Source organism: Columba livia, chromosome 2 (genome assembly GCF_036013475.1).
Source record: "Columba livia isolate bColLiv1 breed racing homer chromosome 2, bColLiv1.pat.W.v2, whole genome shotgun sequence".
Lineage (NCBI taxonomy): Eukaryota > Metazoa > Chordata > Aves > Columbiformes > Columbidae > Columba > Columba livia.
Window position 1 is genome coordinate 22278338 of NC_088603.1, and position 27516 is coordinate 22305853.

Here is a 27516-nt window from a genome sequence, read left to right on the forward strand (position 1 = left end):
TCTCAGTGGAAAAGTGTTCTTAACTGCTCAGAATGGGAAGAAAATCAACCTGTGCTATAAGAAGATGAAACAGACTAAGAATTCCTGATAACATACATACAGAATTTGTGTCGCAGTCCTTTGTTTATGCCTGAACTCCTTCCCCAGAAAAAGACGCATACTTTTCAACCAGTTTGGAGTTGTTTTTTCTCAAAGAGCTGGAAGAATTACATTGGAGACCTGACTTCTAAAGTTGGTAAAGAAACAATGTATTTGTAGCTGAAATCTACAAGGCTAGTAAAGAAATTAATTCCAAGAAGCATATACAGTGCTATACTCTTTAAGTATGAGAAAAAGTCCTTCTATATTATGCTGTTCCCCAGACACAGCTTTCATCACTCAAAGTAAAACAGTCACGAGCAGCAGGTAGGAAATAAATCATATTACACAATCACAAATCAGACGTGCAAAACAATCTTTTAACTGCCTATATGCTATTTTACTTTCAGTTTGGATACATCAGCATTAAGAATAATTTTTGTCAAGTAAAAGCCAGGCATTTCCTCTCCATCTAGGCTGGCCTTGGAACAAGCAAGGTGAGGATGAAACCTGAGCACAGTACGTCAAGTTTCACTTGAAAGGGAAAAAGAAAGCTCCCACAGGAATTCACTTTAAAGGACTGAACACAAAACACTTTGACAGTTTTCTCATGCCTGCCTGTGAGGCAATTGCAGACACGGCTTTTGTACTTTTCATCCTTCCAGCAACGCTCCAGCATCTCTCACTACTTCTGCTACACTGCAACGTTACCTCTACCAAGCAGGCCAGCGTGTCTCCCACAGGCATCCCCGTGCCCGCCCCGCCGCCCCCGCGCTGCCACCGACCAGGCCGCAGCCGCCGCCGCTCGCTGCCGAGAGGCGCCCCCGGCCCGGCCGCTCCCCGCAGCACCGTGACCGCCGGCCCGGCCGGGCCGCCGCTGCTGCCCCCAGCTCCCCGCCAAGGGCCAGCGAACCCAGCAGTAAAAGGTTTGGCGGAGAGCGGGCAAGCAGCTCGGGGCGGAAGCGGGCGCGGGGTCGCAGGCAGGGCCGGCGACGGGGTTACCTCGGGGGGAGGCCGGGGCGAAGGGCCGAGCCGCGCAGAGCCGGGGCGCCTCGGCAGCCACTCACCCACATCCTGGTCGAAGGGGTTGGTGGCGAAGAGCGGCATCGCGGGGGCGCGGCGCGGCCAGCCCTCCCGGCAGCGCGGCGGCGGAGCAAGAAGCCGTCGGCGGCAGCGGCGGCTCCTCCTCCCGCCGCGGGTACCTCCGCCGCCACCGCCTCCTCCCAGGCCCGGGGAGCCGGCCCCCTGCGCGCAGCATGCTGGGAAACCGCGGCTCAGCCCGCCTCCTCACGGCTCCGGCTCCGCCAGCCGGCCCCGGTGCCAGCCCGCGGCGCAGCCCGCAGAGCCCGGGGAGCTGGAGGGGCCCCCAGGCCCTTTCCGCAGGCACCCGCGGCCCGAGCCGTGCCTGGCCCTCGGCAGGTGGGTGAGCGGCGGGTGCCCCGCCTGGCCCGGCTTCGCCTGACACTCGGCTCAGGGTGGCACCGGCACCGCCCCTGCTGTCCCCCAGCCAGCCCCGCCACCCAGGCCAGGCAGCTTAGGGCCGGCAGGGCGGCTCAAGGCGGGATTTTATTTTATTTAGCTCAGCTGAGCCCTTTCGTGCCACCCTAGTTAGGAGGTGAAGCAGTTTTGCCCCAGGCACGTTCTCTCCCTATAGACAATTTTCAGAGCTTCCCCATACCACGGGCTGACTGAATCTTCCCGCTCTTAACGCCGTGATGCTGCTGGAGTAGATGGCCAGACAGCGAAGGTGCGGGATGGTGGTTATGACAGCATCTTTCCCAGCACAGCACGGGAGCCTGACTGCTTCTCCACGGTTAGATCCTGCTGGAATCAGTAGCTCCCAGTTGTTCACAGGGCCTTGAATATCCCGTGGCCTTCAGCTGCACAGATGTATCTTGCTGCTTTACTTTGTATGAGTATCTTGTTGGCTTCAGTGGGATGTATCCCACAATAGTTATTTGATTCATAGGATATTACAGGTTCTGCCTATTCATGCAGTCCCATAAAACTCAAATCATATCATTAAGGACTTTTAGTACTGTTTAATTTCTCTGAACTAGGTGAGTTGCAAATTAAGCAAAAAAGGGCACATGCACACACGTGAGGGAAGAGTCATAGACACCTCAAAGAGCAGCATGGGCACATTACAAGAGTGCAGACAAGAAATTGAAAAGACACTACTACTGTTTGCAGTGTAGAAACATTAGATGCAATCAGTAGCACTAACCACACTCAATAATGAATGTGATTGCATGCATTAGGCTGACTTCTGACACATCAAATGAAAACTGCACATCAGACCCCTTCCCATGGGGATTTATGGTCACTAGACACTTCCTTATTTTACTATTTTTTTTCCCAGATCTCGAGTTCTGCTGCTTTCCTTATCCACAACAACTGTTTTCAGCAACTGATGTAGGTCAGCATTGATCTACTGCTTAGGACTGCCTACTTGTAAGGAGTTATGTGTTTTCTTTGGATTCTGCCTCAACTCAACAACATCTGCTAGGTATTCTCAGGGGATGCTTTACCTCCTTGCCATTCATCATTTCCCATTATATTCACAAAAGACATATGGTAGATGTTCTCAGAGCCTGTTTTATCCCCTGCTTTTTCAACCCTTCCCTCTGATGGGTTTCTTAACGAGTTGTAAGAATACTTTCAAAACAGGCAGAGCTTTTGTGCAGCAGTCCTGCAGCAAGACCAAACGCAAGAGATGTGGGCAACTGGGGTTTTAGACTGTCTTCAGCCTAAAAGGATTCCAACCCAGCTTCACTTCCCACACGACCCCTTACTCAGCATTTTTAAAAGGTAGTCTATACTTGGGGAGCATCTTAAGGCTCTGTAGTCATGAGTCATATTTTGTTCCTATAACAATTTTTTTTCCTGTTGAACACAGTGTGAAGTGCAAGAGTCCTTTGAATACTGTGGCCTATATTGTATCTCCCTCTTTGCCCTGTCCCGCGGCTCCAGCATTCTTCCATGGCACAGAAATGGGTGGTGGTTAGAGCGCTCTTCTCCTACGTGTGGGGTTTCTCCTCTCAGGCACAGATGGCTACAGAAACCAGCTTTTCCACCTTATGTGTGAGTAGTGGAATGAGTATGCTGTTAAGGAAAAAAAAAAAAAAAAAAGAAAGGTGTGTTAAACTTCTTTTGTTGGATGTAGTTCAAAATTATTGTATTATTTCCCACTGCATTTGAAATGGGACTTGTGCTGCCTAAGTTAGCTATCTGAAAGTAAGGAATCTAGTTCTAAGGTAGTCTCAAATTGCATCTCATTTCAGGGTAACTGCAGCTGATAGAGAATGTAGCAATGCTACACTCCCTGTGCCCACAACTATGTGCTGCCATCACATTTCTCATATTAGATTTGGAATTGGATCCAATTCATTTGTGGCTGCACAATCAGCTGATCCAGCCGAAAACTACCTCACTGCAGAAAGTTCCCTGTTGGATAATGTCACTCATCTGACTCACCTTGCAATTACACCCCAGGCAAGGGAAGAGGTGGGAAGGCATGTCTGGGGACTCCACCAGACTAGGTCAAGAAAAACAGGCATGTCCAGGGGATTATTCATCTGTTCTATTTCAGACCTCCTGCCAAAGATGGCCTCTGCAACAGTCCGGCTCTACTGGTTTCACAGAGGAGCTTATCTGCCCAGCAGTACTCTGACTTAGCACTTGTCTCTAGACAGCCTTATAGCAAGTTTTAGGTAGGGTGTTTTTTAAAAAAATGTGCTACTTGTGTCCAAAATAAGCAGTCTCAGATGAGTGGTATGGACATGTCTTCTTTCTTTGCACACTTCGTTTTTTATATAGTACTGTTGTTCAGGTACTGCTATGTGATAAATCCTTGTACTCAGTTAATTGCCAGTGCAAGTTGCATCCTGGATTTTAAAGATGTGACATACTTCTGAATTTGCTAAAGTAACTGTTTAATTTTGTTGTTTATATAATTTATTACTTATGTTTAAATTATGACAAGGGTTTCTCCATACCAAGGTTAGTTCCAGATTCTGATGATACACAATAAATAATTTCCTTATAGTCTTCTGTAGGAAAGGGTACTTAGGAACAGCAATTTATAAATTACAATCTGCTAGAGAAGTTCTTGTATTTTTTACAATCACTCAGATGACGTACATCTGCATTAGACAAGCATATTTTTCAGAGGAAGACAAAAACATTATGGCCATGAAGGAGAAGTCCACTGCAGCTCCAGTTTACTGGAGAGGTACTATACTTGACAACCCCATTTATTTTAGCACATATTAGTGTGCTAGCTGCTGCACTGTGAAGATAAGGTGTATAACTCCAGGAAAAAGTCAGGCCAATACACTTTTCATAAGGAGACAGATAGGAAGACCAACTGTTGTCTCAAGGATCAGTCACACTGACCTGTATTTTGACTGCATTTTCATTATAGTCCACAGTGTACATTGCTTTCAGAACTGAAAGCTGGGTAGAAAAGAAAATATAAGGAAAAGAGGAAGGTTTGGAATAGAGAAAGGGCCAGCAGTCCATTTAATCTCAACTTTGTCTTTGTCAGGGCAAGTACAAGATGTTTTGGATGGCATACAAGATGCTGTACTGCATAACACAATGATATGACTAAGACAAATTTTTTCCAGTCACAAATCACATATAAATGTTCTAAGTCCTGGACTACAGTGATTTACTTCCTATCTATTATTTAAGTCCTAAAATTTTGCAAGTGTCCAAGTTGCATGGCTTACTTATGGCATTCCTATCTTTTTCTTTATATAAAGAGAATATAAGAAGCATATCAATACAGTAAGTCTGTGTCCTCTATTTTACAAGAAGTCAGGCTAAAATTATTGAATTGTCATTTTTGGCCTTAATATTTATGAAGTATTCAAGTAGGATTATATGAGGCATATAACTGGAGTTCCCTCAAATCTATGTGACTTTAGAACTAGGCAGGTGTTCAAATAATGAACTTTATAAAACAATTCAGTTTGCTCTGACCACACTAAAAATTGCAACATGCCACTTTCTAGTAAATATTTGCACATATAGATGCCAGAAACAAGGGTTTGTATCTTCCTCAATCATTCTGTGTCCAAAGCAGTACTTGCCAACCTGCTCACATGAAGTATTATTTCATCTGTTGGCACTGCAGTTTTGTTAAATACTTTTGGATAACAAGTCACCAAAGCCAAACACAAAGATGTGTTTATACAATTTGCTTTAGTAAAGCTTATAGTGATGTATTGTGATATACCTGTAAGAAGCAGATAATCTGGGAGCTTCTGGGACCTCTGGGTGCCTGGACGTCCCTGGGGATGCTGGCAGGAGCATCACTCTGTGCCAGTGTCCTGACACTGCTATGGGGAACCACTTGTCCTAGGGGGTTTTTTTGGCACCAACACCTGTTCTTCAGTGTGGCCAAACTGACTGCACCCAATATGGTCACTCTTTCTTGCTGATAACTCAGACTGGCTTTCAACCAATGATGAGGTTAAAATTAATCTTTTCATTCTCCACCACTCTTCTAAGAAAGGAAATAGAAATACTTCCACTGACTGTCATGGGAGTTACATTGGAACATTACTCCCTTGATAAAGAGCCCTTTTTAACTCAAGTCCGTGAAGCAAAACTAAATAACAAGTAAAGATTGTGTGTGCTCTGAAACTAATAATGGAAGCCGTCGACTCTATAGAAACCGTAGTGTCACACAAGCAAGTTATGATTGAAATACACTGAGAATCAGAAGGTATTTTAATTTTATTAAAGTGTGTTTTGGGAAACCCTGTGGAAAAAAAAAGAAAAAAAGAGCCTGATATCTGTTGGCAAGGTAGCAAAGCTTCTTTAAGAAAAATATTACATTTATTGCATAATATAAGTAAGAGAATTTAATAATATCTTAGGCTATCATTTAATTTTCAACATGCACTTTATTTTACTTATGTGAACAGTACCATTGAAGTTAATGATACTAATTTTAAGTATTGAGCATTCTATATGTATAACTATATAATTAGAACGTTAGAATGGAGTTAACTTCAAGATACAGACAGTCTGCGTAGTGTGCAAAGTGCTGACTGCACAGATTACAGTCTGTGAGACTGGTCTATACATAAATCTATCCAAGCCTAGCAATGCAACAAAATGTCAGGAGAGTTAAGCAGTTGTTCAGTACAAAATATCCCATAAAGAAAATAATTATTATACAGAGTCCCATTAGTCTATTATAGCACAAAGTACACTGAGTCTGGATAAAACAAACTCAGATGAGCAGGACAGTCACCTCCTTTTAACATGTGTGTCCTTCAACATTGCAGTTTGGGTTATAGTTTTGCTTATGAAGAGGATTAAATAGAAAAATACACAAGGACATCTCAAACCGGTGCTTTTCAGAACATAAAATAAATATACCAGTGCTTTTCAGGTGTATAGAATCGATAGTTTTCATACAAAGACTTCTAAGTGTTCACACCAGAATATTTGTATATTCATAATAGAAATATAAACTTCCCCTTCAGCTTTTGCTCCTGATGCCTGTTTTCCTTCACTGGCTACTGAACTTTACAGTCAGAGGCCGAATATGAATCTTTTATCTTGCAGTAGCAGTGCAAAACTCCAGCTGCTTCAGATGTGCCAAATACAAAGACATCTTCTGGGTCTTCACACAAGACTTATACAATTCATTCTGCACCATGTCTTTTGAAAGCATCTTCTCTCCTGTTCCTAGAGTAGTAAATAAAATACTAGATACACCTGGATGAATTCACAAAAAGTGTGTAAACACTGTGTTGTTCAGTTTACACATAGCTACATTCTGTTCACTTGTGTTTATCCTTGAATACTTCACTGATTACTACATACCATAAACCTAAAATAGTGAGCAAGTACTATATATAAGTCTGTTGTCTCAACGCTTTGTTCTTGCAAAGTGTGTTGGGAACATGAAGTGAGGACAGGGCAGAAGGACAAACAGAATCTCATCTGTTATTTTGTTTAACAAATTCTCTTTCCTTAGGATTTTAAGTTATCATCTGGCATTTAACTATTCTGAAGTATAAAGTTAATCTCATGATTTTGCAGGACTCATACTAAGTAATTCTTGCAGCATTTCATAGTAGATGACCTTCCCCTATGATAGTGGATAAGTCATTATATTATTTTCAGAGCACTACAATTTTTCATTTCATAGCAATTTTCCCATATTGGATAAGTATTTTTTTTTTCCTAAATCATTATAGAACATTGCATGAAAAAATCATTCTCATAAAAGCCTCACCTTGTGTTTCTGGAAATAGATGTGAAATAAAACCCATTCAGCTTTATAAGGTATTGAACACCTACTTGGCAATAGGAACCTAGAAGACAAATATATATTGATAACATCAATCATGAAAAAGGCCAGAAAAAACATTCATTTTTGTAATAACAGTAGAGCAGTGTTGATGGTTTGGAACTCGAGTGAATAAAGAAGAACCACCTGTGAAGGTTGAGAATTAATATGAAACATAAAGATCCACTGACTGACAGTACAAAAGATGTTGATCTGACTATCTCAAGATGTATTAGGAAGTTTGATTTTAGACTGTACTTGTATAACAGCAAAGTTGAACTGAATTTGTCTCTCAGTCATAATTGATTTTAGAAGCTAATTTAGATAATGACAATAATGCATAGGTTTATTCAGTTCCATTAATTAAATTTCTGTATGGAGACAAAATCCGTCTGATGAATAATTTTGAGATTTTGGGAGAAAAGGTGCCCACCAAAGCTGAAATATTAGATGAAATATTTTTGCCACAATAAAAGTACAGTGTTTCTAATTAAGCATAGATACTGTACTTAATGCTTTGAAAATAGCTGACATTTTATCAAATTTAAATAAAGGATCTTGTAGTGATTCAGAAAACACAGACTAGTAAACTACAAATAGATATATGGTAAATTGACAGAAATTATTTTAAAAAGAACTATGGAAAAGTTCAGGAAAATAGTTTCAAAAGGAATTAGTTTCAAATAATTTATTGCAATTCCTGGAACACGTAATTACAAAAACAGATCCAAAAAATTATTAACACAACAAACATACTTTGAAAACACTGCTGAAAAACTGTCACACAGGAACTAGCATGGATATGAAGTAATTAGATTAAGGAGCAAAATGTCTCCATGGATCAAAGCACGGAAAACACAAACAAAGAGCAAGTTTTCTCTATTGCGCAAAGAAATCAGTGGGGTGTTTGTGAAAGTTCTGTAAGAAGTATTGTGCTTAATACATTCATAAATGACCAGGAAATGCAGACAAGCATGAGATGGCAAAACTTGCAAATGACACAAAATGTTTTGTTTACTCAAATCCAGAAAGGATTTTGAGGATCTTCAGATATTTCTCATGAGCTGGGCGAATGGGTAGTGTGATCACAAGAGAAATTGTATGCTCACAGATAAAAACATACAATATTAGAGCAAAAGTAGTGAGCTGCTTGTCTTCACTAATAAGCTCTTAATTGGCTAAATCAACTCAAGCCAAACCTAGTCATCATTACAAATAACTTCTGCATCCAAAATCAATAAGATTAAGCAAATAAATAGTAGGAAAGAAAATAAAAAATAATTCTAATTAGACTATATCAAACATTGCTTATCACATTTCGAAAGATTCTGTGCAAAAGCATGGAAAACATCCAAGGAGCCATTTAAAAATGCAAAATGTTTACTTCAGAAAGCAAACAGGATTTGTTCCCTCAAATCTGCTGTGGAAAAATCTCAAGAGACACATGGCAAATGATAGCCAAAAAGTATTAAAAACCACAACTAATATTAATAATTGAGATCAGGTCATGCCTTCCTCTGTGTATCATAATTTAAATTCAGAAAGCCTTTATCAGTTAATGAAGTCATAAGTTGGCAACTTTAAATGAGAAAAAACCCCACAATTTTTCACATAGTGTGTGGCTGATTTGTCAAAGCCAAAGAGGTAGGAAGTTTTTAAGAGATAAATGAAATTTTTGGGGAAAAAAGGTATAATATGGCAGGAATATCCATAACTAAAATAGTAAAAATAGAAAGTATCTTAGAAAGAAACAGAGTTTAAACCCAAACTTATAACTGTTACATTAAGATGAAATTTAGGCTCAGATTATCCCATATTTGCCCACTATGTAGTTTCTTGCACTTTCTTCCAAAGCATAAGGTTGGCAAAAACATCTGAATTAGGTCATTCAGTTCTGTGTGTAACTAATTCTGTCTATATTTTTCAACTATAGGATTCCCAAATTGCTTTATATTTATGACTACTAGACCATGGAAAGAGCCTGTGCATGCATAATACCAATCCTGCTAGCATATACATGGTGCCATTTTGCCAAGTACTCATTTTCCATGTACTCTTTATACATTTGCTGTTGCCAATGAGTGTGCATTTTGAGATTGAGAGCTGAACATCTAGTGTGTACTTTGGTGAGGAAAGGAAGAGAGACACAGTTACTGTATGGCACATGTACTAATCTTTTGTCTGAAGGCCCATGAACAGAGACCACGTAGGTGTTTTAAACACTGAGATGACCTACCCCAACCTAAAGGAGGTAGACTTGGACTCTTGCAGTCTTTCAGGGATGACAAAGTAGCACTTCAAAGATACATCCTGACCCACTTCTGGAACTCTTGTGTCTGTATATGGCTATGCTTGAGGTGCTTGGGTTGGGTGGCCATTGTCACCATGCTTAGCTGTGGAAATGGGAAGCCAGAGCTTACGTGTATGCCGGCCAAAGCAGCAAACAGCATCCCTGGGCTGGCAGAGACCAAGCCAGGTGTCAGGATGGCAGGTGCAGCCTGCACCTTGGAAAGGCCAATACAGCTCCCACTGAGGCTGTTCCCCTTCCAGAGTGAGACCCAGCAGCACTCCCTGCGCTGCTTTTGCTTCCAGTGTGTGTATGTGGGGAGCAGACTTACAAGACAACACGTATATTCAAATGCCAGTTGGCTGCTCCTCAGGCCCTTGGTGGAAGTTTTCCCCCTTGCCTGGTGTGGGCCTTAGTCTTCGTTGTGTATTGAGGGTGGTGTTTACTGAGACCTACCAGACTGGAAGGTGTCCTCTCCCCTGGTCTCACGCTGGCTGTTGGGCCTCTGAGGTGGGACCATCTGTGCATATTCCCACCAGCTGGTCTCTAACCAGACTCCCTGATGTTCAGCCTCAGGCACACTCCAGATCTGTGGTATTTTCTGTCACTTTTGTGGGGGTGGGCTACACCCGCTGCTTTTGCCTGCCGGTCACCAGCACGGCTGGAGACGCGGTACTACCCCACGGAGTCCCGCCTCACGGGACAGCGGGGGGACGCCCGGAGCCCGCGGGTGAGAGCTGGGGCGTCTCGGGGACCCCCCGTGGCCGCCACCGCCGAGCTCGCCCGCCCCGCCCGGGGGCCGCGGCCCTTCCCACCCGGAGGCCGCGCCTCGCCGCTCCCGGGGGGCCTGGCGTGCCCCGGGGAGCCCCGGCGAGGAGAAGGGAGGAGCGCTGGGCGCCATGTGAGCAGCTGGCGGCGGGCAGCGGCCCTCGAGGAAGACAGATGGGGTGAGAGACAGCGCGAGGTCCGGCTGTCAGCGCGGCCGCAGCCCCGCCGCGGAGGGAGCCCCTCCTCCCCGCGCTGTGCGCCTCTCGCTCCCGGGCCGGGGGAACCATGGCGTCCAGCGAGGAGGACGGAGGCGGCAACGGCGCGGTGGAGGAGAAGGAGAATGGCAAGAAGAGGAGACTGGGCGCCCTGGCCACGGCCTGGCTCATCTTCTACAACGTCGCCATGACCGCGGGGTAAGCGGCCGCGGGCACGCCGTGGGCCGGTCGTGCGGCGCCTCGGCGGGGCGCGGGGGCAGCCGGTGCAGCGCGGCCGGGGCGAGGCGGGGTCCCGGGGACCCGGGAGGCTGGCGTAGCCGTGGGGCAGCCGGGTATGAGAGCCGGGGGCGCGGGGAGCCGCCGGCAGCGGGGCTAGCGCTCTCCTGCCCGGCATTGCCTAATACGGTGCAGCGCTGCCAGCCGCCGGCGCGTCACCCTGGTCCCGCCGCGGAGGTTAAGTATAGCCGGGACAGGAATGCCGGGCCGGGGTGCCGCGCAGGCCGCGTCTCCCCACACCGCTGCCACCTCTCCACCGCCCGCCTCCGGGACAGCCCCCGCACCTCCCCGGGAGGGGCTGCCGGCCGCGGGGAGGCGAAAGCGCCTCTCGGTGTCGCCGGGGGGCTTGGGGTGAGCTGTCCGGGCGGCGGTTCCCGCCCGCGCCCGGCGCTGAGCGCTCACGCCCCGGCTGACCTGTGGCGGCTCCTCCAGGTCCGTCCGCCCCGGCTCCGAGCGAGCAGAGCTCGGATCGGCTCCCGGCGAGGTAGAGGTTTCCAAAGCCGAGCGTGGTCCCCAGCGGCAGCGGGCGCCTGGTGACGGGCAGGGGAGGGAGCTGTGCGAGCCCAGGGGGCTCGTTCGAGCTGTCACTCCCTACTGCTGTGCTTTGCTTTGAGGAAAGTGGGTGTTTATGTTGAATGACAGATCATAAGAGCATTCAGGTTTGTGCTGTTAGTGCTTGAAGCAGCTTTTGTCACTTATTGAAAATTTCTCCTGTTCACTAGCTCTGGGGAAAACAAAACAAAGCACAATAAACTATTAATTTCTACATGCTTAAAAGAAAGCTAGGAACGAACAATTTCATACCTTCCAGACTGACACTGATCATGAGAACAATTTTACCTTGATTACCAGTGGGTGCACTCTCTGCCACTTGAATCCCATAGAGCAAAACTGAGACGCTGCAGCCGAGGCAGGAGTTCAAGCGCTGATGCAGAAAGCCAGGAGTATGATCACAATGGCTTTATTCTCACTAGCATCTGTGAATCCCGAACACATACTCAACCCCGTTCATATATTGCAGCCGCACCTTTTGTAAAGTGCTTTTACTCAGTGTATGTTTTTTTCTAGCTGGCAGGTTAATGTTGCTTCATTGAATTCCCAGCCTTGTGCTCCAAGTGTGAATTTGCTAATGAACACTGACACTTACCACTGACTTTTATTTGTCTGCAGAAGATTATCAAACCATATTAGTTTTGACCTTAGGTGCTGATTCAGTATCTCCCTCTTTTTAACTCTCAAAATAGCCCTCCGTAGCTCTGGTTATGCCTCTAAGTTTATATTATTTTTACACTTTCTTAGGCTTTGAAGACTGAAACCTGAAGTTCCAAGGCTAGTATGATATTTGTAAGAAAGTGCTGTAGCTCTGTATTAAGCATGGAACATATGGTACACTATTTCGAAAATCTTAAATATATAAACGTGGATTAATTATGTGGAAGAAATTACACATGCCTTAGGTTATTGTACTGGGTCTGGGCTGAGTGATGTGGATCAACCCACCCGAGTTTAGAAGGTTTTTTTTAGCCTCCATTTCCACTTGAGTTCTCAATTTAAGTTTATGTCAAATTCCAGTTTGATTTAAATATACTGCTACTGTTTTTCGTTTACATGGGAAGGGTTGTCAATTGGTAGTATTGTTCAGTTCCCTTAAAAAACATTAAAAAATTAGCCAACGCCATCGATGTGGTAGTTAAATATACCTGCCTCTGGCAGCCAGTAGCATAGAGAACCCATCTTCCAGCACATCAGAGTCTCATTTTCAAAGATGACTTTTCAACACTTGTGAAAAGTGAATCATAACGGTAACTTCACTTGGACAATCACAAACAGAAACATTCAGATCACGAGTTGGTTCTGAAAATCATGAGTTTAAGGGCTTCAGTGCTGAGTTCATCACATGTTTTCAAATAATAGTAATTCACAGTAAAGATGCAGTAGGATTTAGTAGTAAAAATATGTAGTCATTGCTAGTGAAAAGTGTGGTGGACCTGTGGTTTTGAGGGGTCCCCTTGATTCAAGTCAGTCTTCTGAAGGTAAACAAGTCATTCTCCATTCTTTTCCAAGTAAAGACATAAGAGAGTGTAATGTTTACATAACTTTATATAATATTTATGTCTAAAGATATTTTTAATAAACTCCTAAGAACACTGACAAATGAAAATGCAAAGATATTCTGTGAAGAAAGTAGTCTACTAAATTATTTACAATGGATGGATATTTTTAGAATTCTAATTTGAAATGTATCCATTCTCTTTCTTTTGTAGGTGGCTGGTATTAGGTATTGCCATGGTGCGGTATTATATACAGAAAGGAACACATAGAGGCTTATTCAGAAGCGTTCAAAAGACGCTTAAATTTTTCCAGACATTTGCTTTGCTTGAGGTAAATTTTAAACATTAGTTTGCTTTACTGGATGCTGCATATCATAGGCAAAACACATTATTCACTTGAATTTGATATAAAAATATTATAATAGTTCTAAAAGTCCTTTTAACTTTATTATTTAAAAAGTTTTTTCGGCAGGGCAAAGTGATTAGTTGAAGCAAATTGACACATTTTTTTCAAACTGAATTTTAATATTTATTTAAATCAAACACTGCCTGGGAACTGCTTTGAGTGGAGAATCTCTACCTCAAAAGGCAAAATCTCTGAAGGCATTCCAGCCCGCAGATCAAGCCTCTAGCTTTAGTACATATCTCCGTCTCCAGACATGTGAGCTTCTCTCTCATTCCTTGTACTGGACTCATTAATAATCCATTTTAACAGGGTCTGTTCAAGTTGTGCGAAGTATTTTTCATGTGTACTAGTGGTCTCAGTTTATGGTACAGCTCTGGAGTGAAACTCTTGGGTGTATTGAGCACTTACGGTTCTTTCCCAGGCGTAACAAAGGGTGCCTGTCTACACTTTAACCTTTTTTTTTTTCCTCAATCTCTTTATAATGTGTGGTTCAGGCAACCATTAAAATCGTCTGCCCAGCTATATATAGGCTTTTATACCATTAAAATTTCACAATAAGTAATTTACTCAAATCTGTGAAAATAATGGAAAGCAATGAAAAATACAATAAATCTGAAGCTTCATAGATCTCATTGGCAAAATTGTAGTAATGTTATTATGTCATAATGAATACAGAACATTTTAAAATTGCTGTGCATTTAGGATCCATTAGATGACTCCGTTCATGCTGTCCTGCGGAATTCTTCATTGAGTAACATAATGGAAGGGGAGCTTAGTAGTTGAAAAAAATAAATGCTTTGTAAGTGTCTAAATGTGTAATATACAGTTAATTGGAAAATAAATCTCTTGCATGTGTTTGCACAGATCAGATTCTGAGCCCATCACAGCATTGGTTGCCAGGGCTCTAGCATGTATTTCTTTTAAAGACTGTTAGTTGGAGACAAAAAAAAAATCTCCTTCAGACTTAAACCTAGGTTTACATAAATATCAAAAGGCCATGTTTATAGTGTAGATAGTAACATACTGTACATCAGTAACCTCTAACTTATTTTTATTTACAGGTAGTCCACTGTGCAGTTGGTGAGTTCTTTGTTTTAGTTTCTCCTGTAACTAATTAGAACATGAATTGTGGAACAGAGATAACATGTTTCTCTTTTTAAGGAATAGTTCACACATCTGTGCTTGTGACTGGGGTCCAAGTGAGTTCAAGAATCTTCATGGTGTGGTTCATTGCACATAGTATAAAACAGGTATGTGCGTGAGCAAGTCATGTTTCAGTTGTTTTTAAGGAGAAACTATTAATACAGTTCTTACTTCCAGGAAGACCAATTCAAAAATTAATATCATTCCTCCAGAGAATACTTACATACTTGAGTGTGATTTTGAAAGTTTGGTGTTGCAGGACAGAATTTATGTGCTTTTACCCAGGAGACTGGGTCTGGGTCTTAGCCGTGAATCAGCACTGTTTAGCATCACGCCTAAGTGAGATCAATGAATACTGCTATTATTTACCTGCAAATCTACGGTGTTCTATCTATAGTGTTCCCATTCCCTTTCAGAAACTTAAATTAGCACTCACTGAGTTAATCTAAATGAAAATATGTCTCAAATTGAATTTACCTGGATGAACATGGTTGTGATTTAGCAATTTATTTTAGCAATGTTCTCAAGATTTTAATGTTCTGGTAATATTAACGTTTGATGGCATGCATAGTGCATTGTTTCATTAAAAACATATCAAGTCATCCAGCATGCCACAGTGACACTTAAGGTCCTGTATAAATGACAATAGTTTAAGTGCCTGGCTGTAGGTGGTTATCATCAGTCTAGTGGTTCGTTAGCAGATAGAAACGCAGACTGCTTACAGCCAGTGGATAGGACATTCTCTTCAGTTTTGAGGTCTGCTGTCTGTGAAGGTCGTGTAAGAATAGTGTGATAGATTTTGAGTCTGTGCTCCTGAATTTCTTTTAACTTAAGAAGCTGAGCCATTAAACTGTCTCACCAGCAGGTGGCATGTGCCTTTCTGCTCAGGGGACACCGCAGAACCTGCCTCGGTTGTCAGATCCCTTTGTTGCTTTTCACAAAGGACTCGTTTTCTACACCTCATCTTTTCCTTTACTGTTGCTTTCCTTAACATGGAATATGCTTTTCGTAGCTCTTTTTTTTTTTTTTTTTTTGGTAAGCTAAGTGTTTTTCATTTTTCCCTTTAGGGAAGGTGTCTCAAAGGTTAACAAGTTTTCATCCTGAATGTTTACATGAATGCTGGAATATAGCACTGCATTTTGCTGTTTTTTTTTATTATCTGAAGTGGATTAAATCTTTAGCACATCCAGTCATTTATTTTGTTTCCTTTATCTTCAGTACAGTAGGTCAAGTTGTGTGCGAGGAGAAAAACCACATCTGAATGTATGTCTGAATGTATGTCTGATTGTATTTCATGCTGTTATTGCTTAGCAGGCATGAACGTTCAGGGTCACTTTAGGTGGTGAGAGGCATGTTAGTGATAATAGCCAGACCTAGATCTCACTACTTGACTGGAGATTTGCAAGGCAGCTGATAGAAATTCTCTGCATACTTCTTTAAAGCTCTTCTGCTTGGATTTAGTACTGTGACATGAATCCAGGTTTGGGTTATCAATGTTTGTCTCTAATCGCATGAGATTAAGGACAGCCTAATTCTGTCTTTCCCTTTGCTTATTTGTTTGGATGTCTTTGCACTTTAGTTCTTGCTATTTGTGACTTTGGCAGTATTTTTATATCGCCTTTTCTTTTGTGATATTGGTGAGATTCTTCCCCTAAAAGTGCACCTTCTTTGACTGACACCTTGAGGGTGCGATTTTATGAGATGACGAGCACTTACAAGTTTTCTTTACTTTTGACAGGGTTGTGCATTTTCAGCATCTTTGAGATGTATTAAGCTTTGTCACCATGTTGCATTTTATTTAAAAGCATCATTTCCCTTTTTTGTAATTTTAACAAAATGTATGTTACTTTATTTTATTTCACAGACATCCCTGGAGCTTTTCAGCCTTCAGGCATGGAAGTATATTACAAAATCCCTTCCCTTTTAAAGAAAAGAAAATTACTTGCGTGTAATTCTTCTTCTCAGAAGGTAGTGTTTGTAATAGATCCCCATGTGCCTTCTTTGTATTTGGGGACTTTTGTTTATTTGTTCACTTAGAGTGAAAAAGAACCGATGTTTTGAAGCAACAGCCTGGTGAGGCAGTTTAATGACTCAGAACTTAAATCTTAAACGGTATTGGTTAGTGAGTTTACTCGAAGCTCCTGATCTACCACCTACTCTTCATTTAGTGATTCATATGTGTTCCAGCTCCTTAACTATCTTACAGCTTCCTGAATCTCCAAAATTTGATCTTCTGCGACCACTTTCCAGCTAGTAGATTATACTAAGCAATTCCTTTTCTCTAAAGGTTCATGGAGGTATGCATTATATGGTGAGGAAGAAGCAAGATAAAAAGTAAGAGAAAGTCTAAGAGACAGAGTAGTGAAATGCAGAACAGGTAAAAACTGATTATGAAAGGAACATATCTACTGTAGTGTTGTTTTCCTCTTGCTTTTTTTGAGGAGTAAGAAAACAAACAAGTAAATCAACCACAAATAAAAAGAGGGAGACTGACAGTGAAAATGCAGATAGAGAATAAAGAGAAGGAATAAGCTTAATTGTAGGGTTTTATATTTCAATATTTGCATAATGGATACAGATTGATCAGCTTGCAAGAAGTCTGTGTGTTAGTAAATACGTATGATAAAGAATTGTACATGGTAATGGTTTCAGCATATCAGTTTTCTGCCAAAATTTTCTTTCTTTACAAGATGTTAGTTCTGTTCCATTTATCTAAAACAGAAGTCTATTGCAGTTTGCACAAGAGAAGAAGCTTAAGGATGAAGAAAGTGTTGGTTCTTTATACTTCTGCAGATCCAGAATGAGGAGAGCGTTATTCTTTTTCTGGTCGTATGGACTGTGACAGAGATTACTCGCTATTCCTTCTACACATTCAACCTGCTGAACCATTTGCCATACTTCATTAAATGGGCCAGGTGGAGACATCTTGCACTTCAGTTTCTCGTGGTTCTGTGCATGCTAGTTTTGCACACGCTGAGCTAACACACAAGAGAGCAGACGTTTGAGCTTTGGTTACATGTCAGCAGAATGCAAGTCAGTTGCTTTCTCTGCTTGGGATCATTGTTACTTGGTTTAAAGTGTTAAAAATATTTTAGCTGAGATTTTGGCATGTGATTTCTTCTTTGCTTTTTGTGTCTCATGGTTTGAACTCTGCTTTAATCTAAATGTTTTTCTTTATCTTTGAAGTCATCTTTTAACTTACAGTATGACTCCTTAAGGTGTCCCAAATTAGGCACCTGTGCTATTCTTTGTGGACTGCAGGTCTTTGAAAATCTGGGAGTTGTTGTCACTGAATCTTATGCGTATTATTACTTTATGAGACTTTGTCAGAGCTTTTGTAACGCTATATTCATGTAGTGAAGCTAAATATTGACTTAGTTTAGCCCACATAAAAAGTGTGTTCCATATCAAAACTGCTTTGATTTTGAAGTATACTTAGGTTTGGCCAATAGATCAGATATATTACAGAGAATGCATGTTTATCCACAGACATAAATGGAAGAGTAGTGTTCTCTGTAGTCATTGTTTGAAAAATATACATGGAAGACAGACAGACACTATTAGAAGGAAAATATCTTACCTATATTCAGTACAGGCAACTCTCATTTAAAAATGTGTTTCTTTATTTTCCTTTCTTTTATAGATAACGCAGTTCTGATGCTTCTAATGCACTTCTTTGATATGTCTGATTTTTATGTCCATTCTTATAATATATTGTCTTTTTGCTAATCCCTAAGGTGGTGGGCCTGGTTATGTTTAACCACTAAATGGCGAACTTAAAAGTAATCAGGTCTGATTTCATTAATGCATTTTTATGTGGGCTTCAGAAAGAGAAATGCATTCAGAAAGTACTGCATTGACAGCTACACTTCTTGCCATCAAGTCAGTGTATCTCAAACGATAGAAATTTTGTTTCCTTATAATAGACAATGGAGAAAACTGCCATTCTCACAGCAGAGGTGTATGGTGAAATATACTCTACACAAAACATTTGAAAATGTGCTATCTCTTCATAGAGACAAACTGTGTAGGTCATGGCATCAGTTCCTTCTTACACCTCCTCCAGTCTGTTCTCTGGCCTCTGAGTCCTCAGAGCCTGTTTGCTCCTAGGACGGCTTCGTGTTTGGTTGCTGCTGCTTCAGATCTCATCTCTTTTGGTCATGGAGTGCCCACTGTACCTATCCTTCTGTGTGACAGCTGTCATTCACTGCTGCTCCCTGCGTGAGCTCGAGAGCTGTTTCTTAGGAGAAACTGCATCCCCACGGTGCACTGTGCAGAATGACAGCACAAATCCTATTACATTTTTCATTCTGTCACCACCTATATGGCTTATGGCATTCATACCACATTTTCTTTAAACTTAATGCCGTCACCTTTTATTTGAACATCTTCTTCCCATTTTAAAATGGATCTGATAAGTTTCTGGCACTCTCTTTTAATTTCCCTTTCCATTGGTGGTAAATGTAGTCGTATTTGGATTTCCCATGTGGGAGTAGGTAAAATGGACTTGTGATATTTCTCAGCATTTTCGTTATATTCAAAGAAATTATAATACATAATGATGACCCAGTGTGTGTGCACTGTGACAAACATACTTGGGATCATCTGAATTTGGGATCCTGTCCTAATCTGAATCCTGTTGGTGGCAACAGGAACAAAATCAGTAAATTAAAAAAAAAAAACCAACTCGACATTATTGGACACTACAAATTTGCAGATTTTTTTTACTCTTTAGTATTAGAAAGGCATACAAATATTCTGATACTTCACTGGTTTTGAATGAAAGGACTGAGGAATGCATTCTCTGTAAACCTAAGTAACGCTATCTAGATTAACCGAAACTGGCATTCTGTGCCAAATCAGGATGCGCTCCTTGATTTTGGCGCAGGAACTACTGTAATATGTTGCTGTGCAACTAATAATACCAAAAGGAAGTTTTAAATTAATGGAGTGTTTCTCACAAGGTTTTGTTTTTTGGTGTTTTTTTGTGTGTGTGTTTTGTTTGTTTGTTTGTTTGTTTTTGTTTTTGTTGTTTGTTTTGTTTACTTTTTTGTTGCTTTTTTTTTTTTTTTTTAATGCAGATACAACTTTTTTATCATTTTGTATCCTGCTGGAGTTGCAGGTGAACTGCTAACCATATATGCTGCTTTACCCTATGTGAAGAAAACAGGAATGTTTTCACTGAGACTTCCCAACAAATACAATGTCTCCTTTGACTACTATTACTTCCTTATTATTGTCATGTGCTCCTATGTGCCATGTAAGTATTACTTAACTGTAGTAGCACTATGAACATAATAATTATCAGCCATGCTAGAAACACTGCCTGTAGTTAAATTTGCTGAACACTTTCTATGATAAAAGCCTGCTTTCTGTTGTTCCAAGTTTTGCTGTGCTTTGATTGGTTAGGCTGAAATTTTCCATCCTATCATCTGTCTCAGAACCTAAGCTATCTTAAAAATGTCAGTGAAAATGCTAAAAACATTTCTAAGACATGGATGAAGTAAAAAAAAACCCTTTTGGTTACACACAGAAATGTCTGTAATTGCATTGCAGGGAATTTCTACTGCCTCTGCCACTTCAAAGCAATGGTTAAAAAACTGTCCTGCAAGTTGTGCTAGCGCTTTGCCTTGTTCTTATTGCCTTTAGTGTCCATTTATGTCTCACCTCTGAAAATCACCATTTGAGCATGCTTGGGAAAATCTTGAAGCAATATTCTCCCAGATTTAATTTTCACAGTAATCCACCTCCCAAACCTCTCTGAACACAATTTAGTTCCTGGTTTAATCAGATTGTCCTAGTACTTCTGGATACCAGAAGCCACAGATCAGTTGGCTAACCAGAACTAAGATTAGAGAGACTACCAGCCTGTCGCTTCCAGTGTTACTTCCACTGGTACTTAAGCAGTGTAGGCAAGGAGAAAACAACCTGATTGAAATACAGCACCGTGATGGGGCTAGACCACACGTGGCAAATAGAATATTTTAGATAGTCTGGACAATGGGGCTAGAAGCAAGGCAAGAGATTAGGGAGAGGCATTAAGAAGCAGGAAGACTGAAGTGAAAAGGATCTGTGATCTGCATCCATAAAAGGTATTCCTTTAAGAGGTTGACTTTAAACATGGACTTTCACAGTATGCACACACACTGTGATTTTTTTTTGTCACAAGAAATCACGAAGGCAAACGGGAGATTTATATGAGTAAAAAATGTCTTAAGCTATCATAACTTACTAACAGTTTTACAGTTGCTTATATAACTTAATGCTTCAGGAATAAATCCCATTTTCTATCCATTACATATAAGGATTAAATGTATCAGCAGGACAATAATATAATAGATCTCAGTGCCAGGAGAGATGGAGCAAAGTTCCTTGAACACAGGATATACATTCAGGCAGCCTTGTATGACTTTTAAGTAATTGTTACTTTGTAATTCACTGCAGTGTTTGAGAGACTCTATTATTTACCTTAACCAACTGCAGCACTGTATGAGATAATTTTTCCTCAGTTCATCATTCTGCAAAATTGCATTTTTTCATTATGTGATCTGTTGTATTTTTTCATCTAATTTGCTTTCCTTTATGCTTTGGTCAAGTATTTCCACAACTCTACTTCCACATGCTGCGGCAGAGAAGAAGGGTGCTTTATGGAGAAGTGATTGTGGAAAAGGACGATTGAATCAAGCTGTGTAACTATGGTGCTTTTAATGGAAAAAAAAGGGTAAAAAACCCAAAACTTCCTGTGATTTTTCTGAGTCCAAGTTTTAAAACATGGAACAAGAATAAACAACTGTGCATAAAATAGCATGGACTGTATTATTTTTACAGTTAATGTATCTTCAGACTGACTTTTCATCCTTGGTTTCACCTTGATTTTTAATTGTTCATTTCTTCAGACAAATTATTTTCGTATTTTCAATAGGTTGACAAATAGCTTTAAGAACCGGAATAGTTGGCTGCTGCGCTTTCTATTCTGAAAGGTCTCTAATGACCTGTAGTCATCATCAAGAACAGGAGAGTTGATAAGTTGTACTGAAAGTGAGTATTCTGGAAAACAGAGCATAAATTGGGTAATGATGTTTTTCATAGACTAGGTGGATTAAATGTTATTTAAGCTTTATATTAAATAATACCTTTCCAGTTAAAAGTACTGTTAGCTTGTTGTTCAACACTCTTTGAATTACAGGATCACATTGTAGAATTCCAGAAGGACTTTTGAAAGGAGCTGAATTCTTGATTGTCAGTGCAAATTTAGATCTCTCTGTATTTTGATTTGTAATTTTGAAGAACTGTAGAATAATAGATATAATATTAACTGGTTAAAAGTTTGTGCTGAGGAGTAGACTTGATGTGCCTACCTTTCTCTGGTCAGAGGCTGGAATGGGACTTGTTTGCAGAGGAAGACTGATTGTCAGCATGTTTCCTAGTCTACATTTAATTATGTATGCAGAAAAAATATGATATTGCATTTAGAAACTGTAGCTATAGTGAGATATTTAACTTGTTATAAATAGCTGAGTGGGATATAATACATTTGAAATAGTGTCTTAAAATATAAATTGTGCTTTGAATCATCCCATTGTGCAATCTTAATTGCTCCCTCCCAATCTTAATTGTTCCCTCCCCATTAATTGTTTATACCGTGTTGACCTAATTCTATTTAATGTTTTCAATAATCTGCAAGAGGGATCTCCGGTATATTAATAAAAGTTACAGATGATATTACACTGTATGATACCTGAGTGGGAGAAGTCAAAGAGATGGATTAAAGACAAAAATTAGATGCAGCCTAAGAGATTCAGAGAAAAGGTACTGCATTTGAGGAATCTTGGATACTTAGAGTGACAGAGAGTGAAGATTGAAATGTAATAATGTAGTAGGAAGCCTTGATAACGTAGGTGACAAAGTTGCTTCTGGCATTACTAATGTCAAAGGAAGAGTGTATATGCAGAAGAGCTACATCAGGCAGCTGGAAATCAGAATATTCTTTGTGATTGCTGAGGTAATTTCTGCAGTACCGTCTTATATTTTGGGTATCTCGGGGTGAGGAACTGAGCCAATCTTCTGAAAAGCCAAGAGAACAGTAACAAAATCAGTTGAACTGAGAAAGAAGTCAGAAAGACTGAGTCATTAAGTATGTATAATTTTTTGTTATGTGGCAGATACATGGAAATGAAGAGGCTTTCTAAGTATGAAGGTGTAACTAGAACTGTTTACATAAAATTGAAACAAGGTAAATATTCAATGAATATCAGGAGAAAGATTCTACCAGTGAGATCAGTTAGGTTATGGAGTGACACAGTAGTGCCTATCAATGCATGCAATTTCTTGGAAGGTTTTAAGTTAGATGTAATGCAATATTGGAAAATAATCTTCCTTTGGCAGGAGTTTGAACTATGTACTTGAATAAGCATTTCCATTTTTAGCTTCAATGATACGCTATGATAATACAGCTTTTCTGAAAATTGTAGATACACCCTTTTCTGGTGTTACCAAGTAATTTGATAAAAAAGCAAGGATTTACTACATCTCTAACTTTCAAATTCCATTTTGTGCCTTAAATCTGTGATATTGATGCATGTCTTCATTACATGTACATTAGTTTCATTTAAATCACAGGTGCATAGTGGACTTGAGATAGAATAGTTGTATTTCTTACAATTTTGAAAGGTGTAATCTTTGTATTTTTTAGAACAAATTTCTCGTAAGGTGCTACAATTTAACTTCTCTGTTTTATATGCAGCTAAATTTATTAAAAGTTTGAAGTATAAACTACATTTACAATATGGAATCACAAAATAGTTGTGTTACATGTGTTCAAGCTAGCAGTTGTATTCGTCCAGAGTTCTTAGAGTACCATTTTATAAACTTCACTTGCTTTTTGATTCATGAGGAACATCATGGCAGTTTTTAGAAATATTTCTTGGTTAGCAAGCTGAAGAGTGCGATGAAATATGAGTAACTAGGATTAGATTATGTTTTGTGTCTCTTTTTTTACTGTCAGGGCAGCTCACTGAAGACCATAGCCATCAATTCATTGAAAATGCATTGAATACTTTAAAGATGTGATTTTTAAATCCTTGATCTGATGAGTGTATCCCACAGATACTATTCCTGTGATAAAAGGAATACCTGTGCCGTATTACTGTATTATATTTGTTTTCATTGTGGCTTAAGGATATTATCATATGTCAATCAAAAAGCTATTTTTATATCCTGTTGTACATGTTACATGAAAAAAATAGCACTGTTTGCTAAAATCTTGGGTTTTGACTTTCATAAAGCAACAGTGTACAAGGTAATGATACAATTTTAAAAGTGATTTACAGCTACAGGAGAGTCTTTCTAAATGACAAATGAATAAACATAAAGCTAAAAATTACTTACTTACATTCAATGTTTCATAGACCAGAGAGATTGCCTTGTTGATTACATGGCATGTATTTTAAAATAAACAAGCAACATGTTCTTTTCTTCATCTTCTTTTTCAATTGAAGCCTTTTACTGAAGCCTCAATGTATACCTTTTGGTTTAGTATCTTCTCAAAGGTAGTGAGAATTGTAGGTAAAATCCTCTTACTATTGACTGCAGATGGGCCAGGTTTTTATACTAGGTAGCTTACTTAACTTCAATATAATATCAAGAAACATTTAATTAGCTTGTTAAACGGATATAAAAAGTTAAGTACAATTTTCATATGGTGCTCTCTTTCCAACTTCTTTTTGACACCTCTCTTTTTGTCTTCCTCTTTGCAATATTCTTTGTTTTCTAGAGCATTGGAATCCTGCTGATAATGAAATATTAGGAATGTATTCAAACGTCAGCATCTTTAATGTTTTGATGTAGTCTTAAACAAATTGTTTGTCTAAAGGTGTTTTCTTACTTGTCCTACATATGCCTTCTGGAATGAATCAACATAGGGTATGACCTTATGAAGCTTTTTTAATGACAATAACTAGGAATAGGCATTTGGCAGGTTATTCTTATTCACCAGGTGACATTTCCCACTGTTGGTAGTAACGTAAACACAGTGTCTTTTGTATAAACTCCAGCTGAAAGCGATTGGGTCTCTTGAGGTTCCCCAACACTCACACACTGTTCCCACTGGAGGGGCTGTTCAGGACAGACTGGGTCAATCACCTTGTTTCGCAGCTGTGCCCAGAAGGTCTGGAGGCCAGATCCCGGCCCCAGGCATGTGCAGCACCAAAGAGTATGACGCTGAGAAATTGCGTCTTCCACGTCAGCTGCCAAGAGGGTCACCGAGGCCGTTGTGAACGGTAGTTGTGAGACATCATTTCTCTCACCTCTTCCCCACGGAGGATGCGAGAAGGGAGGCAGCTCACTGTGCCCTCTGCCTTCTGCGCAGGGAGCTCCCAGCGGCTGTGCACAAAGGGTCTGGTACAGAAACAGCTCTTCTGCTCCACTCAGTTATTTTATTACTATCTGTAAGCCTATATTTATTGAAAAATTGGTAAGCCAAGATAACTATGCCACGCTGCTTTCAATAGTATAGTTGAAAATTAACAGCCTTGGAGAACTGGTGCGGTGTGATGCTTCTCCTAATTCCCCTTGAATGTAACATTTAGCCAGGTTCATGGGCAGATTGCAATGACTAGGTAACAGGGAGGTGCATGGAGACCTTTTCTGTGACCAGAGGAAACCTACCTTTTCTTATCCAGAAAGATATATGTGCATTGAATATCTAGGCTGAGCTGCTGCTCTGACTGTGGTACTTGCAGTCCTCACAGTAGCTTACGTCAGTGGATATTTGGATATTTATATGATTCCTAAATAAACTAGGATGAAAACAAATTACAACCATTACAAGAAATAGTAATTTAAGGTAGCTGTTATATTAACAGTTTTTGTGAATGCAACTCTTACTTAATCTGCCCTAAAAAAAAAAAAAAAAAAAGAAAAGAAAATTAATACAAATAACTGTTGTGCACTAGGCAAGAGGGCTTCATAAATCTAAATTTTCAGGCAGGCAGACTGGCTGCACTTGTTTATAAAGGATTGGTTAAATGTGTTTTTGAACAAGAAGGTTGAAAGCTTTTCTGAAAATTAAATTTTATTTCATAATGTATATTTTTAAATGTGCTTAGAGATACTGTGTTATTTATTACCAGTTTACAATTTAAATTCATGCTGAACATAGACTTTTTATAGATGATTAACTGTAGCCCATTAAAATGTTTTATTCTATGTTTGTTAGAATGACTGTTTAAGAAACAAACACTTCATGTTTCTGCAAAGCTCTGTGTTCTCTCGCTCCAGTGAGCTGCAGTGTTGTTATTGCCTGCCAGGCTTCACAAGGCTGTTGGAGTGGCAGGTTGGTATTTGCTGAGGGAAGCTCCTGGAACTTGCTTTGGAGAGGGACTGGTGCTCTGGGCGCAGTGTCTGGTTCTGTACAGCACCGATGCGTTCGGGGGGCTCGCTGCCTTCTGTGGGACTGAAGGCTTTGCCGGTGTCCCCAAGTTATTCATGGTCATGAATTACCAGACAGAGAAGACCTGTCTCGTGAACTCTCACGTCACAAAACTAAGTCTGACAAGTGAACTTAATGCTGTACCAGGACAAACTGAGGAGAACCTGGATGTTGGGTAACTCTGGCCCTCTCATAGGAACTTGCTGTCAGTTCAGGCCCGTAACTGGTGGTGGCTTCCAGGTTCTAAAATGTACAATACTCTGTGTCATGTTGTATCAAGTGAAACATGTTGTCTCTTTATTCACAGCTCTCTTGCTTCTCTGTTGTGTCTTGAATGTATTTTATGTCCTTTGGCTTTGTAAAAGTCTAAGTACAGAAATATTTACCTAAGTGTATCATGTATAGAATTGTACTTAAAGATTCTTAATAATGTAAATGCGCTGCAGCTGCTCATTATTGTGTTTTGTTTTTTTTTTTCTGAAATGCACTATCATTAGCAGTTTACATAGGCAGAAAACACCACAATATAATACTTTTAGTAACTTATTTGTTTGCAAAGATTATAAGATTTGTTGAGCTATAGAATCAGATATTTGTTTTAGAGATTGTTAATGCTGTAGCACTGTAGAAATTCATCATCAATTAAAAGATGTGTCCTAAACTATGTTCTATTTGTTTTTTTTTCTTACCATGTAGCAGTCAGTTCATACAACTGTTCAACATTTTACACCAAACTGGTATCTGTTTATGAATACTATACTTTTTAATCTGGAATCGTTTCACAAATTACCATATTTGCTATTAGCCAGCCTTCCTTTTTTTTTCTATTTCTTAAATATATTCCATTAAAAAAAAGGTAGGTGTGAGGAGTAATACTGATTTCTCAAACGAGGAGAAAATACAGGGCATTAAAGAGAATGCCTTACATCTGCCAACATGTATGAAGACAATTGCGTTACAGTGATCCTGAAATAAGTATTACAATAGTGGATATTTCAGTGTTTTGGAACAGGACTTTTTTGTGGTATTAACGTCTGGGGGGTGGATGCGGTGAACATCCTCTGGCTGTCCTTGGCTACATGACTAACCACGGCATTGCAGCTATGGGGATTTTGTTGCCATGCCGGTACAATAAAGGAATATGTGAGCATTTTCACGTATTTCTTTGAATTAGAAATCAAGTGGGTGTAACCCCGAGGAGCTTAACTGCATACAAAGGCTAAATCCTGTTAGTCAGATGTATTATAGTGGAGACACAGAACTCCTAATCTGAAAGTCGCAGAAGTGGTCTTCTGATCTAAATTTATAGGACAGGATTTACTTGTCCTGGCCTTCTACCAAAGATAAGCCAGTCTGATTTCTGTAGGAGCCAGTGGAAGAATGTCCACTATCTCAACAGGAGTATGGTGGGACATGGACATTCACATATTGTGTTGCATGTGACTCTGGATTTCCTGGGACAAGGGCAAACCACAGCCTCCCTTAGCATCACATATTGTGTTGCATGTGACTCTGGATTTCCTGGGACAAGGGCAAACCACAGCCT

General features: G+C 40.2%; 2 protein-coding genes and 1 long non-coding RNA gene across 5 annotated transcripts in view; 1 reads left to right on the top strand and 2 right to left on the bottom strand.

Moving 5' to 3' along the window:
- STAM (signal transducing adaptor molecule) overlaps window positions 1-1335 on the bottom strand; it is a 33741-nt gene extending 32406 nt beyond the window's left edge. Inside the window, exon 1 of one of the 2 annotated variants that reach the window (XM_065050889.1) lies at window positions 1146-1335. In XM_065050889.1, the coding sequence (XP_064906961.1) occupies window positions 1146-1185 (40 nt within the window). In that variant the 5' untranslated portion in view covers window positions 1186-1335. Of the gene's footprint in view, window positions 1-1080; window positions 1102-1145 lie in introns of those variants that run through there. The other variant, XM_065050890.1, reaches the window with a different exon arrangement.
- Window positions 1336-2100: 765 nt separating this feature from the next.
- LOC110362958 (uncharacterized) lies at window positions 2101-11594 on the bottom strand. Its single transcript, XR_010469989.1, has 3 exons — window positions 11357-11594; window positions 7343-7421; window positions 2101-3183 (listed from the first exon to the last, which is right to left on the bottom strand). It is a non-coding gene; the product is annotated as an uncharacterized LOC110362958 (long non-coding RNA).
- HACD1 (3-hydroxyacyl-CoA dehydratase 1) lies at window positions 3235-26631 on the top strand. Of its 2 annotated transcripts, none has more exons than XM_065050908.1 (7): window positions 3235-10864; window positions 13207-13324; window positions 14461-14479; window positions 14567-14649; window positions 17336-17457; window positions 19624-19802; window positions 21139-26631. In XM_065050908.1, the coding sequence occupies exons 1-7, from the start codon at window positions 10737-10739 to the stop codon at window positions 21219-21221; spliced, it is 732 nt and encodes a 243-aa protein (XP_064906980.1). In that variant the 5' UTR covers window positions 3235-10736; the 3' UTR covers window positions 21222-26631. The 2 variants fall into 2 exon arrangements, with proteins under 2 accessions (XP_064906980.1, XP_064906979.1); XM_065050907.1 differs by having other exon boundaries at window positions 3245-10864; window positions 14561-14649.
- The last annotated feature ends 885 nt before the right edge of the window (window positions 26632-27516 follow it).

Excerpts from the sequence above, each read along its gene's own strand:
- HACD1 (XM_065050907.1), top strand. The coding sequence starts at position 10,737 with ATGGCGTCCAGCGAGGAGGACGGAGGCGGCAACGGCGCGGTGGAGGAG. Across the intron at positions 17,458-19,623 it reads TACTTCATTAAATGGGCCAG|ATACAACTTTTTTATCATTT; the intron begins GTGGAGACATCT and ends TTTTTAATGCAG. Across the intron at positions 19,803-21,138 it reads CATGTGCTCCTATGTGCCAT|TATTTCCACAACTCTACTTC; the intron begins GTAAGTATTACT and ends GCTTTGGTCAAG.